This window comes from Falco biarmicus, chromosome 3 (genome assembly GCF_023638135.1).
Source record: "Falco biarmicus isolate bFalBia1 chromosome 3, bFalBia1.pri, whole genome shotgun sequence".
Taxonomy (NCBI): Eukaryota; Metazoa; Chordata; class Aves; order Falconiformes; family Falconidae; genus Falco; species Falco biarmicus.
The window spans coordinates 40266829-40282544 of NC_079290.1; the positions used below are offsets into that span (position 1 = coordinate 40266829).

The 15716-nt window shown below is 36.4% G+C and overlaps 1 protein-coding gene across 5 annotated transcripts in view; it reads left to right on the plus strand.

Moving 5' to 3' along the window:
* STAU2 (staufen double-stranded RNA binding protein 2) overlaps positions 1 to 15716 on the plus strand; it is a 177393-nt gene that overhangs the window by 63795 nt on the left and 97882 nt on the right. For all 5 annotated transcript variants that reach the window (XM_056333372.1, XM_056333374.1, XM_056333371.1 and 2 more), the window contains 4 exons: positions 42 to 149; positions 6073 to 6285; positions 9909 to 10046; positions 13275 to 13406. In XM_056333372.1, coding sequence (XP_056189347.1) covers positions 42 to 149; positions 6073 to 6285; positions 9909 to 10046; positions 13275 to 13406 — 591 coding nt within the window. The remainder of the gene's footprint in view (positions 1 to 41; positions 150 to 6072; positions 6286 to 9908; positions 10047 to 13274; positions 13407 to 15716) is intronic.

Sequence of the window (15716 nt, forward strand, 5' to 3'; positions counted from 1 at the left end):
TTCTAAAATTTGTAATGTGATTATGTATTCTTCATTTTCAGAATGGAGAAACAGGAAAAGAATCAGAAGAAGATAAAGATGCAAACAAGTCTGAGATCAGTGTAGTGTTTGAAGTTGCTCTGAAGCGCAATATACCTGTCAGTTTTGAGGTATGTGTTACATATTTATCTGTTTACTAAGAAGTTATTAAAAAAATGTCACTAAACCTCAACACAGTTAATAATATTAATATATTATGAATATGACATTTAAAGTAATGCAAATTATAAATAATATAATTGGTAGGGTATCAGTGTCTAAGACACTGAGTTTGTATTATTAAATTGGATGCTTTTTCAGAAGTATTAGAGACCTTATATTTGGTTGCAAACAAGTGGATGGCAGAAAAGCAGTTCAGCCATCTTCTGTATAGTGCTGTGGGATTAGAATCAGTAGCCACACTCATTCTGATTTGAAATAATCTTCAAAACAGTTATCCAAAGTCTTTACTTCAACTGTAGGCATTCATACACTCTAAAATTCCCATTGAAGCATTTTGCATCTGATGTGCTGTTTTCAGAAAGTCATGAGTATCCTTTTAAGCTTCCATGCGGACTTCTTGTATATTTCTACTTAAGTCTTCATGATTATTTTTTTTCATCTCATATGATTTTATGTATGAACCTGCTTCTGACACCTTTGCTTACCTTAAATAGTAAAGAAAATTGTATTGGAATAGCTCTAATACTATCAATGAGCTAAATACAGGAGAATGAGTGATAGGAAATTTTTTTCTGATGAGAAAGTTCTTACACAAACGGGTTGTAAATATCTAATGTTATTGTGGTAGGAACCACCAGACTTTCAAGCTGTGGTTTTTTTCCTTTTTCCCTTTTTTTTTAAAAAAAATGCAGAAAATGTTAATGTAAGTGGCTCTTTAAAGTTTTATTTTTCTGCTTTCTGTTTTACATTTAAAGTGAGTATATATGAAAGGCATGGGTATTGCCTATACTGGTGATGGCTGTTTTCTCCAATGCTTTTTCCTTTTGAAGTATAGGCACATTATTTGCATGCCAAACAAATAAATTATGCTATGGCATGCCTTACAGTGTGCTGTACGCGGTTTACTGACATGTTTGGCCCATATCCATGAATTGGCCAATGTCAAATGAACTATTTGGACTTCCTTGGAAATCTGAGAAGTCTCTCAGAAGGTGGGTAAGAGAGCCAAAGGCAAAGATTATTGGTTTGGACTAAGGAATTCCTCAGTATAACAAATGCGTATGTGCTTCATAGATATGTTCTATGTAATATGGACTAATTAGAAAGTTGAGAGAGTTTAAAATCTTAAGGGTAAAACTGGGGTGTCTGGGGGTGTTGGTGTATCAATTTGTAACTACATAGAAAGAACATAACTCTTACATAAGATCAGACATAATGGAAACACATGCTTGTGTTTCAAAATGGAAGCTCATAATTAACATTTCAGTTTTCACACATCATTTTCTACCTTAAGTATTTTAAAGTATTTGAAATAGTTCCATACAAATCACTACCCTAAAATACAAAGAGATGTATGGTCATGGGTTACAGAGTAGCTTGGAGCTTGTTGGAAAGGAAAGAGGGACAGTGCTTTGAATGTCTTCTTAACTTCATTCCTGTGTTTCAGCTCATTTAAGGAAGAGCTTTTGATAAGGAGATAGTGAAGGCAAAGATACTTACTACAGGAAAAGTCTAATGTGTCACTTGCCAAAGAATGTTAACAACATGGAAAAAAGACAATTTCTTGCTCTCCTGACAGGTTTTGTGTTATTTCCTGCCTTTTAAATCTAAGTATAGGTGACATTCTTAAACAGAATTTTGGTTGAACTTGGTACTGGCTTTTACTTCAATAAAACTGCTAAGCAATTATGGGTAATCCCCAGGATCTGATGTTTCTAATAGGATTTTATTTACAAATGGTTTTGTGTTATTCCAGGCAGGCATCAAAGCTTTCTTTCTCTAGCTTTTTGCATGTGAGAGCTATAAAACTTCTCTTTTCTTCATCTGATGAAGCTTTAGCCAATATTCCAACAGTGCTGTGTTATGCAACAAAGTAACGGTTGTAAAGATATGTAAAGCTCTATGTAAACATGTCCTCAGAATTGCACGAGGGGTGGAAAATAAGAAGAGCATGCAGAACCCTGTGGGTTTCTTCTGTCTATCCTGTTCCATGTAATATGGGTGGTTTTAATTGCCTAGGAACTTTAGGATGAGTTTTAAGGAATTATTATCTATTGAATAATTAACAAAAGTAAAAGCATTCAATTCTAACAAAGAACAAGCTTTAGTCCATACTTATCACTGGTGCATCCTTAACTAACCTTTATTCATCAACTTTTAAGTCAAAATACAACTCCTCTAAGGCATTTGTGGGACTCTCAATAAACAATTTTTAAGGAGGTATACAAACCTGATTGCTGTAGGAATTGTTAGAATAGCTGTAAAATGATCATAATGCTTCTTTTTCCCTCCTTGACAGTAGGCTAACATCTTGCTTCTTTCATTTTTTTTGCAAGATATATGTTTTTTATTTCCGACTTGTCAGTAAGGAGTTGGGTGAGCCTAGAAGACATAACTGAGGTCAACAGCTTCAGGTATTAGAACATGCTGGGGTCTTTCAGATTGCCATTTTATTTTCAGTATTTTTCTTTGGATTGGATTGTTCTTTCTTTAGAATAGCAAAACATTAATATATTTATTTTTTTCATTCTCGGTATCAGGAGTGGGAGGATAGGGTGCCTAAACAAGCAAATTTTCTGGCCCTCCATTCCCTACCAGTGTTCCACTAGGAAATAAGTTGCAGTTTCTTGTGTCCCAGTCATACCGCAGTGAGGCAGGGATCCTGTATTTTGAACCAGGAGCAGACCGTATTGCTGACTCTGGGAGACTGAGCGAGTTTTCAGCAGGAAGTTTCACACCCATCTGGCTCCTGCTTTCCTGGAGATTAAGGCTTTCAGACTGGATGATTGACATACTGAATAGCTCTCATTCAGGTTTCGCGTGAAAACATCCAGGCTATTTTTTAATTTTGGTTTTTGAACTGTAAAAATCTGGTATGTCTGCCTGCACACATGGAAATATATTGGTATTTTAAAACTTCTAAATAATTGTGGATGTAGCTGACATGTTTTTGTTGACCTACTTTTTGTCTCTCTCTTTTTTTTTTTTTTTTTTTAAATGTCCATTTAATCTTGTCATAACCTTTTGAATTTTCTACCTGGAATCTCATTAATAATTGAAGCAGTGTTGCACTCTTATTGTAATTGTACTGCTGGTTTTCATTTGTCAGCGTGATTCATTAAGTTGAGCCAAATTCACTCTTGATGTAACTTGACCTTAGATGTGTTTTGGCCCCATGTGTTTTCTCTTGCTGGAGTTATTCTCTAAATCAGTGGAACAGAAAAAGAAAAGTGTATTGAACTGTCACCCTTAATCAAATTCTCAGCTTTAAATTAGCCATGATTTGGTCCATGGGTCGTATCTGTCAACCAAGGAAATAGTTTAATGTACTAATGCATATAGTATTCTTGGACAGCAAAGGCTGAACTTCTTTTTAGTGTTTTCTGTCCAAGGCTTATAGCACAACTGTTTGAAATCATGTGGAGTAAAAAGATCTAAAATCTGGGGCTAACCAAAAATGTTGTTAGGTAATTTTTTTTTTTTTGCTAAATTACCAAATTTGGATGCGTAGCTTGATCTGAATCCCATCTGAATCCTATGGGGTTCATTCCATTGACAACACAAGACTTTTTTTCATTTACACACTAACAAAGAAATAGTTTCGAGTGTTTTCCAGGCAATTATTGACCTCGTGTCACATATTTAAAAGTTTAAAAGATAAAACCCACACCAAAATACATTAGTTTTATATTAAGAAATGTATTTTCATGTATATGAAAATATAATCTGGTTTTGTATTAGCATTCTTTTTCATATATATTTGTGTACATTTATATATATATATATGAGAAAACTTATATAAAACTAATATTTTAGGAACTCAGCAATCATATTTCTTAAGCAAGTTACTTTGTCCTTTTTCATCTGGTCAGTGTAGACATTCTTGTATATTTTATTAATGCATTATATTGCATCTAAGTAAAAACACCTATATAATGGTATTAGTAAGACCACAGAAAGATTAAGGACCTTAGTAAGGTTAATTTAGCCACATTTTACAGCCAGCGTGTTGTAATACTTGGATAGCACTGTACGGGGATGGATTAAGATATGCCTTTAGAACAGATGCGGTGTGAGGAAGGTGTTGAGCACGGACAGGAAGCCCAGCTGCGCCTGCGAGCAGGAGATCCTGGGGCTGGGACTGGTGCGGGCAGTGCAGCCTCTCGTGCCTCAGCGTGGGCCAGTGCCTCAAAAGCACCGCTGCCTTCTCACGTGCTGAAGCACTAGTGGGTGACTTTCAAGTGAGGTGAATCCTGAAAACAACTTCCAAAACTATTATCTGGAAACTTAGAGTGGGAACACTCCTGGACTACAACAGAAAAATCCCATGCTGGCACAGATGTTGTCTTGTTCTGGGAAAATGTGGACAAAGTTGTCAGTTAATTTTCATTTTGTGTTTTTTTATTGATATATACTGTGATAATTGTTTTTGCTGGGTGAAGTTGCCACAAAAGAGAGCTTAAAAAAGAAATACAAGCCTAAGGAGACCTCATTACAGTGTAACAGCAAAACTAAATAATGCAAGGGACATGACCTTGATAAAAAGAACTTTAATACAAAACATGTTGTAATAATATTAAGGTTGAAGGTTTCAGCCCATTAAAAATATAGTTATTGCACCAAGAAGGCCCTAGCACCTTTACCTCAGTTCCCTTGCACTCCGGCATGATACTTCTTCAAAAATGGTTTGATGTAATTGCACCTACTGAAAAAATAATGTGTATTTGTATTGATTTTGAAAATAATACAAAGAGGTGCCTGTCAGATGCTCTAATATCTCCTTATACACATGTAACAAAGATTAAATTAGGTAGCTGCTTCCTCCCATCAAACAAAATAACTGAACCCTTTCCCAAATGAGGTCTTTAATTCCTGATGGACATTGTCCAGACCAGTAAATGGCGCACACATGAAGAGATGACTATCTTAGCACTTGCAGTGCTGCGGGTTGTTGGTGAATGAATCCCAACAGTATAGCCTCCGAAATGGAGACGTGTGTGTAAAAATGAAGACAGAACAGCAGCTAAAGGAAGGTACAACTTTCAGAACTTCTTTTTTTTTTCCATATTATTGTAACTTTCAGTACTGGAGATGTACTTCAAGTGGGTTCTCTCGTTGTCATCTCGAATATGTTGGGAAGGGAATGAATAAATGAAACCTTTCAGAACTGATTGGCTTTTGTGTGAGTTATGGTGGCTTTTTTGATAATTGTTTTTGGTACTGTTGGGAGGGACAACTGAGTCCTGGAGGCAAGACCGTGGCAGCCTTTCAAATGTATGGAATGTCACTCTGAATTGTGTACTGTGGCAAGGTAAGAGTTGAGAGCAGGCATGCTGCCTGCAGCTAGGACAGTGTAAAAATACAGACCTTTAAGACTGAAGTTTGGGACCATACATGAACTTCCTACATTTTAAAATGATAATAGAAGAAAATTATGAATGGGTCAAAGTGATGCCATATAAATATAGTTTTCAATATGTTTTATGTAAATAAATGGCCAAAGCCCGGTGGACCTTCACGAATTGAATTCCTTTAGTATGTGAAGTACCTTGCAAGGGAAAAACCAGCGTGTTGGTTTAGATATGCACTGTTACTGTGTTTCGTGTCATTGTATAAATCTTTTTGAAAATATAGGTCTGCTGTATTTTCTTTGAAAGACTGAGTGCAATGGTTAGATGTCTTTTATCCAATTAGCTTTATTTTTCTGTCCTCAAACTCGGTATTGTCATTAATACTTGTCCAGATTTTATGAAAATCCATGTGATGCCTTCAGTTAGCAGGAAAACTGCATTAGTAGTAAGTACATTCCAGAGATACAAACACTAATATTCTTGTGGGGTGATCTGACTCAATGTTACTTTTGCTTAAAAGGTGATTAAAGAAAGTGGACCTCCTCACATGAAGAGCTTCGTTACACGAGTTACAGTGGGAGAATTCACTGCAGAAGGAGAAGGCAACAGTAAGAAACTCTCAAAGAAGCGTGCTGCAATGGCTGTCCTACAAGAACTTAAGAAACTTCCTCCTCTTCCTGTGATTGAAAAGCCAAAACTTTACTTTAAAAAACGTCCAAAAACAATATTGAAGGTATGCGTCCGCCTGTGACAGAATTAAGAATGTTTGCTCAGAAAGTAACAGAGTTACTTAAATTTAAAAGCAGTAAAGGCTTATTTGTCATTTTCTGTCAATATTGTTACTTTTTTGCCTATGCTAATATGTCTGTGCTTTTTTAAATTCTGAGAATGCTGTGAAATTCTCCAACATAATGGCTTGTAAAGTGCTCAGCTTAAGCACTGAGCTCACATCACTGAAGTCTTCGGGGGTTTGGTTCAAGTCTAAGGGAGGATGAAACTCCAAGCAGTTCCGTACAGCCCTGTGCATTTTTAGCATCATCTCCTCTGGGAGGCCCTACTAGGATATAGAAATATAGAATCATTTAGGTTGGAAAAGACCTTTAAGATCATTGGGTCCAACCATTAACCAAGGACTCCCAAGTTCTCTTCCTGGTTTCTCCCCCTTCCCCAGTTTGAAGAGGGAGAGAGATACGTGAAATAGTAGATGTATGGGGAAGTGGTACCCAGTCCAGCCTCCTCGCCTTGTGTAGCTAGATGTGGGAGTTTTGTGGCTTCAGCTTCAATTTGATATTTGAAAGATTTGAAAGAAGGCCAAGAGTTTGTTGACATCTCAGCCTAGCGTGTCACTTGTCAAGTGCCAAAGGACAATACTTTCTTTGTTTCATGTTCCTGTGTTAAGGTTGGCGTGTGTTTGATAATGCTCTTTAGCTTTCAGATACAGATAGAAAATGCACTGGAGACCAACCCATGGAGGACTTGCAGACTTTGAACGTCCCTCTATGAAAACATGCCCTGTCTCAGAGGATATTAATATGCTTCTTGCTGCACTGATGAGGCTTCCTTTTAGAGGCTCTGCATTCTTGTGAGCTCAGGCTCCTTAAATGGTGCTTTTATGCTTGGTGGCAGTAGATTTATTGCTACTTCTACAGTTCAGTCAGTCTGTGGTGACTAGCTGTGGTGTTTTTACTCATCCCAAATTCTTACAAAACCAAAGGGTCATCTGAAGTAATTAGTCTTCCAAATGTTCTAATGAAAGCAGCCACAGTGTCCATATATTTTTTGTGAAGCATCACTACCTAGTCTCAGCAGTGAACAATTAATCAGATTAACTTGTCATTTGTTCAGTGCAGAAGATGAGGCCTCGCAAGTGACCAAAATCTGCTATTTTTAATTTTATCTTAGGAAGTATTACTTTTTGAGGAAGCAGTCAAACTCTTTGTACATGATTTTCTCTTGTCTGGCATGTTGGATAGTCATTCAGGCATGCATAAGGGCATAATAATAGCCTTTCATACTCATTTTAGGTCAGTCCAAATAATGGTGGAGAGTACTCACTTTCTCTCTGATGTACAGAGAAAGTCACCTTTGCCCCATACTATGCAGATCAGTAACTTTGAGATTCAAATTGCAGGAAAAAACAGGAAACCTTCATGTCCAAAACTTGTGCTTCAGAATATAGTTTAGGACCTAAATTTCACCTCTTTTTCTGTATTTGCCTTTTGTTAGTTTTTAAAAAAAAAAAGTCTTCTGTTTTTCTGAATCATGTTATGTCCGCAGCTTGCATTATATTAGGCTGGATAACATTATACCAGTATAGCTTGAACTCAGTCCTCAGCAAATGTTATGTTGATAGATTGTAAAAATAAGTAAATCAGTACTTATTTTACTAAAGGTATTACCATCAGAAATCTGTATACTCAGTACACTGAGTGCAGAGTTCTGCAGGAGCAGCCAACCAAAAAGCCATTTCAAAAAAGCAAGTGCTTTGGAGAGTGCAAAACTGGGTTTGGAAAATGTACAAAGAACTTACTTCACCATCTTCTTTTAATTTCCCTTCAAAACAGAATGAGTCATTTTTCAAAAAAACCTGAGATTAATTAGATACCCATCTCCTACTGAAATTCCGGGGATCTAATTCTCAAAAACTTCTAAGATAAAATGGGCATAAAAAAGTATTTAATGGTAAACTATTAGCATTAATGCAGCTTTAAAGCGGCAAGAGCTGAAAGGCTATTGGCTCATTTTGGAAAGTTTTTCACAAGAAAGATGCTAAGGGTATAATAATGTAAAAATCTCTTCCATTACCAAATACAACTTACCATTACAATCTTAGATAGAATTATCCAAAGTTGGCCATGTTAGAGACATTAATATGTAGAAGGTTTTTATTTTTTGAATAACTAAGCTGCTGAAATTCTTTCAGTGTGCCCATTTCTTTCAATTTAATCTGCACGTTTTGAGTATCAAAAAAAGTGACAATAACTTATTTTTATTTGTATATGTATTTATGAGGCTATTTCTTATGGCCTGCACTTTATTTAGCCTGCTCTGCCTTTTATCTCTGCCTGGCTTCTTGCCCACACAGCTGCCTTTGTCCATGACTTTGTCTTAATTCTTCCACTTATATCTTCTCTAACAACTTGAGCAGTTACACTAAGTAGAATTCATTGCACAGCTTTCTTAATAAAATATCCCTCTCTGGTCTTTGCCTTCAGCTGCTGATCATCTCTTTAGCTTCTGGACCACTTGTTTGCTCTTATTTGAGAAGTTCAAACAAGCATGAGTGCTGATCTTCTTTTATCCTGCATATGAGTTCATGAAAAGGAAATCGCTGAATAACATAAAAACAATTCTACATTTAAATGCTGTTTACATTTGCAAGTTCATTCTTTGTGTTATGGTATATAAATCAGTTAAATATGAATTCAGGTAATTTTGGGGGGTATTAATTTCTTCTCCCCAAGATCTACAAACAAATATTTTCATAGCTATTTGCTTTGAGAAAGCATTTGCCATGTGAGTAATAACATACTAAAAGGATTTCAGAACTAGGTTGTTAAGAACTGTTGTTTTTCACCTGCCTGTAATCTTGGACAGACCAGTCTCTCAGTCCTTTTGTTATCCCCCCATCAGATCAATTCCCCCACCAACCATATATTTTGACATGTTATTGTTTGGGTTATTGTCTGTTAAGCATTTGAAATACTTTGTGGGTGGCTCACAATATGCAACATTTCTAGCCATTGGAGACAGTCTTCCCTAGCTTCACTACATGAAAGTATTTTGAGGGTGAATTCCTATGACACACAAACAGAGTAAGCCTTGTACACCTTTAATTGCATTGTAGGACAGAAGGTAGGAGTGCTGAGAAGGAAGGCAGGAAGGCTGAGAGGCAGCTTCCTTGTAATATGGCAGACCTTGGTTTTCCCCGTGTAAATCCCACCTCTTCTTAGTGTACTGCATATTCCAGCGTTGTAACAACCTATTTTAAGGGGTTAGGGGGAAGGGTCATAGAAATAGGGCACTAAGATATAATTGGCTGATGAATCTGCTAGTTTTCATACATCCACATAGGACCTCCATAGATACATGAGGGTATTAGTAACTTACAGATGCTAGGTATGCACACTACCTGCAACAGTGGCAGAAAATAGGTGTATATTTCTTGCCACAGTTTTGCATTTGAAGATTCTTATCTTCTGTCTCATTGTCAGAAGACAGGAAAAAAATTACTTCTCATTCTCTCAAAGGGAGTATTAAAGAAGAGGTAACCCTAGTAAATGATTTATTGAAGCAGTATAATAGTTGTATGGAAATATGCTGAAATAATGGTTCTTTCTTTTAAACCTGTTTTAGACTGGACCAGAATATGGTCAAGGAATGAATCCCATCAGTCGTCTGGCTCAGATCCAGCAGGCCAAAAAGGAGAAGGAGCCAGAGTATGTTCTTCTTTCAGAGAGAGGAATGCCTCGCCGTCGAGAGTTTGTTATGCAGGTATCATCTGCTATCATGTTAGAGATAATACCCGTGCTATGTTATGTTAAAACTCAGGCAAAACGGTGGCATAATATGAAGTGGATCCTCCTGTGTTTAGCTTTTTGCTTTACAGTCAGTTGTACAAAAAGAGTATGAAATACTGTATCAGAAAGCCTGTTTGAACTTTCTTCTTTCTCTTGGTGAAACAAACGGCAATTAGGTTACGTGCCTTCTAGGTGCTTTTCTTGTAGTGGTTTTGCATTTTTTATACTCTTCTTATTTTTATTTCACCTGATGTTTTCTGTCTTTATCCCTGACAGTTCATGATTTATTTACTCATCTCTTTAAAAAAAAATATTTTTTTTTGCTATTGTTGATCAGAAGATTGCAATACAAACAAGTATTCTGAAGTATGGATATTAATATCTCCATATTACCAAGAATTTTGGTTTACAAAATAGTGTTGTAGTCTTTTCAGATTTTCAGCTTCTTTGTGGCTTTGTTCATGTCTGAAATACCACAAAAAAAGCCTTCCATCACATGTTCTAGCCTGTCCAGTTAAGGGCTCTGGACCTAATACAGAAACAGTAGATCATTAATGTTTCTTTAATTTTTAAATTAAGAACATATACGAAGATTTGATATAATCATGATATTTTGTTAGATAGCACAACAGGAGGTTGAGAAAGATTAGGAACAGGAAAGAATTCTTGTGTTTTCACTCAGGGGCAATTTTGTGCTGGAACAATTCAGAACAGGCATACCTCAACGTGTTTTGACTTGTCTACAAACCACACCAAAATGCCACTTCTGATCACAAGCAGAGTTTATGATGTTCCAGCACCTCCTTCTCCAGAAAATTAATTATGTTTTCACTTAAAACTCTAAGTCCCTCCTTCGTGTCTATCAAGACAGGCTAGCAATCTTAATTTCCTTGGACCTCAGTGGTCTTTCCTGATGATTTAGTATTTTTCTCTCTGAAGTAAAAGAAGATATTGGGTTCCTTTTGTTGCAGAATCTGATTTATGAATATAAACTTGGATTTCCAACTTTTTATGCTACCTGAAAGTATTTGAAAAAGAGTGGTCTTATCACAGACAGTCCATTTTCCCATGCTCAGAGCCCCCTGGGACTGTTAAGAGATGGTTGTGTGAGGCATCAGAAGAGGACTGTGTAATGCAGTCCACTATTGGAGAGATGGGCTGGGAATTTGGTTTTCTAGTGGAGTAGTCTCAATAATGGCAAAATCTTTGGTTTGAATAAAAAAGAGAATCTTAAAAGTAGTGAATATGTAGAAGATTCCCTTATCTAAGAAGACTTGTGAAAGTCAAATAAATTCCATAGAACAGTTGCTTTATTATGAATACTTTTAAACAGCGTAGCTCCATTTTTCCCCTTTTGTAATATTTTCATACTAAACTCATGCTGCTGTTTCTCCCGCCTTCAGGAAGTCCCAGTGGATTCATTATGACATGCAAAAAACCTTATCAGAATAAAAAGCCTTTGTATAAACTACTTAAACAATGTTTTCATTTAATTTAATTGAATGTGGAAGTAAAATATCCAGAGATAATATGTTCATTTTTATCTGTCACACAAAGAGCAAGTTTAGATGTGATGAAATGGATCCAATTACTTGTCCTGACCACTAGATAAACAGAAGAAAACCTCTGATGACATTAGTTGCTGTTCTGTTCCCAAAGTTAATTTCAGAAAGCTCTTTCTCTTTGTAGTCAGACCTTTAATCCTTGATAGAGGTTATAATAATAGCTAAACCAGTTTTACAGGTCTGAGAAATAGCAACGCATTGATTGATTGTGAGCTATGTTATAAATTATCATTTTGACTTGTCCCATTAAGGTCTCTCAATTTTATTGCATATAAACTTGTAACAGATTGGCTATTTTCTAATTGTGATTACAGAACCACATAGAAAGTAAGGTTTCTATTTCAAGATTATTAATATTTCTGGTTCAGGTAGCCAAATCTTTTTGCTTAATTAGATATATATACTTTGAGGGAATATTAATGATCATTATTATTTATTTACATTCTCTTCGTTGTATTTAGAAGTAGTAGGCATTCAGATAAAGAAAAATTAGAACTTTTATGAAAATACATATATGATGATTTGAGGAAAGTGAATAATAATTTAATAATATAAATTACTAAATAATATTAATTATTTATTTTTATATGTATTTTGTATGCCTCTTTCTACAACTTTTTTAAAGCTCCTTCCAGACTGTTTCAGGTCTTTGACCTCTAAGGTTTCTTCTGTTCAGATGATCTTGGCTATTTTACTGTTTTTATTCTGTATTAGTGTGCTTTTTTTAACACGCTTTCAAAATGATAAACTATTTTAAGAGAAAATTTGGCAAATGGCTTAAGGGACAGAATGAAATACACTTTTCTAAGAGCTGTGAATGTTGCATAAGAATAGCAGTGACAGCGCTAATATCACAAACCAGACACATACAGCTTCAGGAGTTTGAGAATGATATCAAAGTCAGGGCATAAGTTAGAGCCTCACTCTTGTGGCTATCTATTGTCTATAATTTGTCTTTGTTTTGAGGTTCTAATTTCTCCTGGGTTTATGAAAGGCATCTTGTTTGTTGGAAACCCTTTGTGCAGTACAGACCACAGGTCCAATGAGGAGCCTTCTTTCCAAAGACTACTTTAATAAAAGCTTGTCAGGTGTGTGGAAGAAGAAAGCAGCCTTAGCCGCCATCTTCCTTGCAGCACAACAAAGTGGGCGGAATACAAATATTGTTTTCATCTTCCCTTAGGAACCACTGTCATTTAAATATCCAGGTCATTGTTTTTCTCTCAGTTGGTCTGGATACTATCCCAGTGATGCTGGGGAGCTGCTGCAGGCAACAATCCTACAAGAAAGTGGAGGTATGGATCCTGTAGCGCTTCCTGCACTAAGAAAGAGTGAGGGAGATGTTCAGCAGGGAGAGTGGGGTTGACACACAGGCTGGTGGAAGAGAGAGACAATGTGTGTGCACAGAAATACAGAAAAATGGGGCTCTTTGGTACCAGTTTGGGGACATTCTGAAATATCTAAACAAGATCTTCTGTGTGAAGCAGTATTGTAGTCCCCTTTTACACTATTCTTACTTTTTCAAGATTGCGTCTTCATCAAAAGAGCTGACAGCTGTTTGTAGGTCAGCGAGGTTCTTACATGGTGATGTTAGGGTGTCTTGCATTTATTGTTTTTATGATCAATGTTTTCTTTTTAAGGTAAAAGTAGGCAATGAGATTACTACTGGAACAGGCCCAAACAAGAAAATAGCTAAAAGAAATGCAGCAGAAGCTATGTTGCTACAGCTGGGTTACAAAGCCTCTACTCCTCTTCAGGACCAGCCAGAAAAGGTGAGAACCAATCGTTAACGATGCCCACATTTTACCCTTGTCTAGATTTTTAGCATTATCAGCTAATCATTTAGTAAGAACAGGAGCTTAAACTTGCACACACCCCTCTTTTAGGGAATTGCTTGTCAGAGATCAGCCTTTGTTTAGCTACACCTAGTAGTTAGTGCAGCCTCTCCTCCTGTAAGAGTAATTAAGAACAGAAATGTAGTTCCATAGAGTAGTGTTTGTGCAAAAGTGTACCTGTGATGTGTGCACCTATTTCTACTTGCAAATCAGTATGAACGTGGCTCTTGCTTTTATTCCATTTTGGGCATCCATGCGAGTACTGAGAGGAGTGATAATTAGTAATTTTCATAAATGAAGTAGCCACAGTAGTCAATGTTTGTATTCCTGCTGCATATGCACTAGAGGCATTCCAGAAAAATAATGGCCTTTTCAGGTTTGATGGCAGAGAAGGAAAATGTGTCTTTTTTTGGGTTTTTTTTTTTTTTATGGAGAAGGAATTACATTTTAACTTCATATATGTTCCAGGTATGTATTTCCATGTTAGTGATGTGCAACTTAGCACTCCTCTCTTGTCTTGAGTTTATTGATGGGAGGGTTTGTATCTAAAATTGGGTGTTAAGGTTTTGCCTTTTGTATCCTGAAAAGATACTTGGTAAGGTATTTGGCTAAGGGGTGGACTGTGAACAGCTTCTGTCATATGCAGAGCCACTGCATGTATATATTTTGATCATGGTTTAAATGTTTGCTGTCCCTGCATGAGCTAGCTCAGGTCAACAAAATGTTCTGCTGGGCTTTTCTAGGGACCACATGAAAAATCTGAATATAGTATATATCTATCTTCTGAAACACCCTTTCTTTTTCTTTAAAAAGTAAAATTATTTACATTTATGTGAAGATACACTGTTCTATACATTCTGTGCTCTTACCAGGAAAAGATAAATGCCATACTGGTTACTTGGCTCCACCTCCGTCTGTTTCCCTCTCCCTTGAAAGGAGCAGCCAGATCTGTGTATACTCACAGATCACAGTGTATGTTCACACTCACCTTCACTATGTTCTTCACTATATATTTTAGTCATGTACAAGTGTGCAATGCTCTAAACAGAGTACTGGAAAGCTAGATGGTGTTCCTTGTAAGAACACACTAGAGAGTCTAGCCATTTTAAAAAAGGCTTATGACAGTCAAGTGATAATTAATTTTCATCAGAATGCTGAGACTTTTCTGCTGCACAAGATACTTTCTACCAGTTTCAACTTTTTCTTCATTGCTGATTTGGCCATCAGACTTTTTGAAAAACAAAGCAAAACAGGAAAGTCAACTTTTTTTTTTTTTCTAATAGGAAAACATAGGTTTTCATTCTTGGATTTCAAATTGGCTGAACTATTTTTACTCAGTAATTTTCAGAGATAAAGCCTGAAAAAATTCAGCCCACAACATAGCTGCTTTGGAGAGCTCTACACAGTGGAAACTTGTGGTTACATTGAAATCCTTAAAAAATCTGAGTGCCTAAAAAGGGGCACTGCTGCTTTGTTTCCCCGTGTTTATTAAACTATTGCTTGCAAGTGCATTGTCTTTAAAAAAAACAGTTTAATTATGTACTTGCAGACGTAGATATCTTGGAATTGATAGAGTAGCATACAGTGGCCTAATGTTATTCTGAACACAATGAGCCAACGTGATAGTATCCAAAAAATGTGAACTACTCAAATTTGATGTAGTGGCAGTATTCAAGATCATAGAGCAAATTTTTATAGCTTTGTTGGGGTTAAGGACATAAAATATCTAGAACATCTGGCTTTATCTTCTGTATATAACAGACTGAACATATTTGCAGATACACAAGTTAATTTGTGTAGATAAAAGCATTTTAATTCTCAAATTAAACTGTGCCGGAGAAGAGGGGAAATAGCCCTCAGATCTCTACCAATTTGAGCATTGCAAAATTCCTTCTGTATAAATTGCACAATAAAGATGTACCATTAGAAGATACTTGTTTCTCTCTTTGTATCCAAGATGGGGCCCAGTGTAGATTAGTTGATGTATCATGTTGGCGTCAAAATGGACAATTTTCATTTATATTGGGTTTTATGCTTTCAAAAAAGGCAACTTCTCTTTCCCCTGCACCCCCCCCTCCCCTGCCCCGAGTCCTTTCATCCCCTTCCTCCTCCCTTTAGAAAAAGGGAGCTTTTTCCTTAACTCCACTGCATAAAATGTGACTGTATTCATTGTTTTAATGAAGACCTAAGAGTGTTACAAAAGCCATGCATGGTGCTGATGGCAGCACAGGTAAACAGGTAATCCAG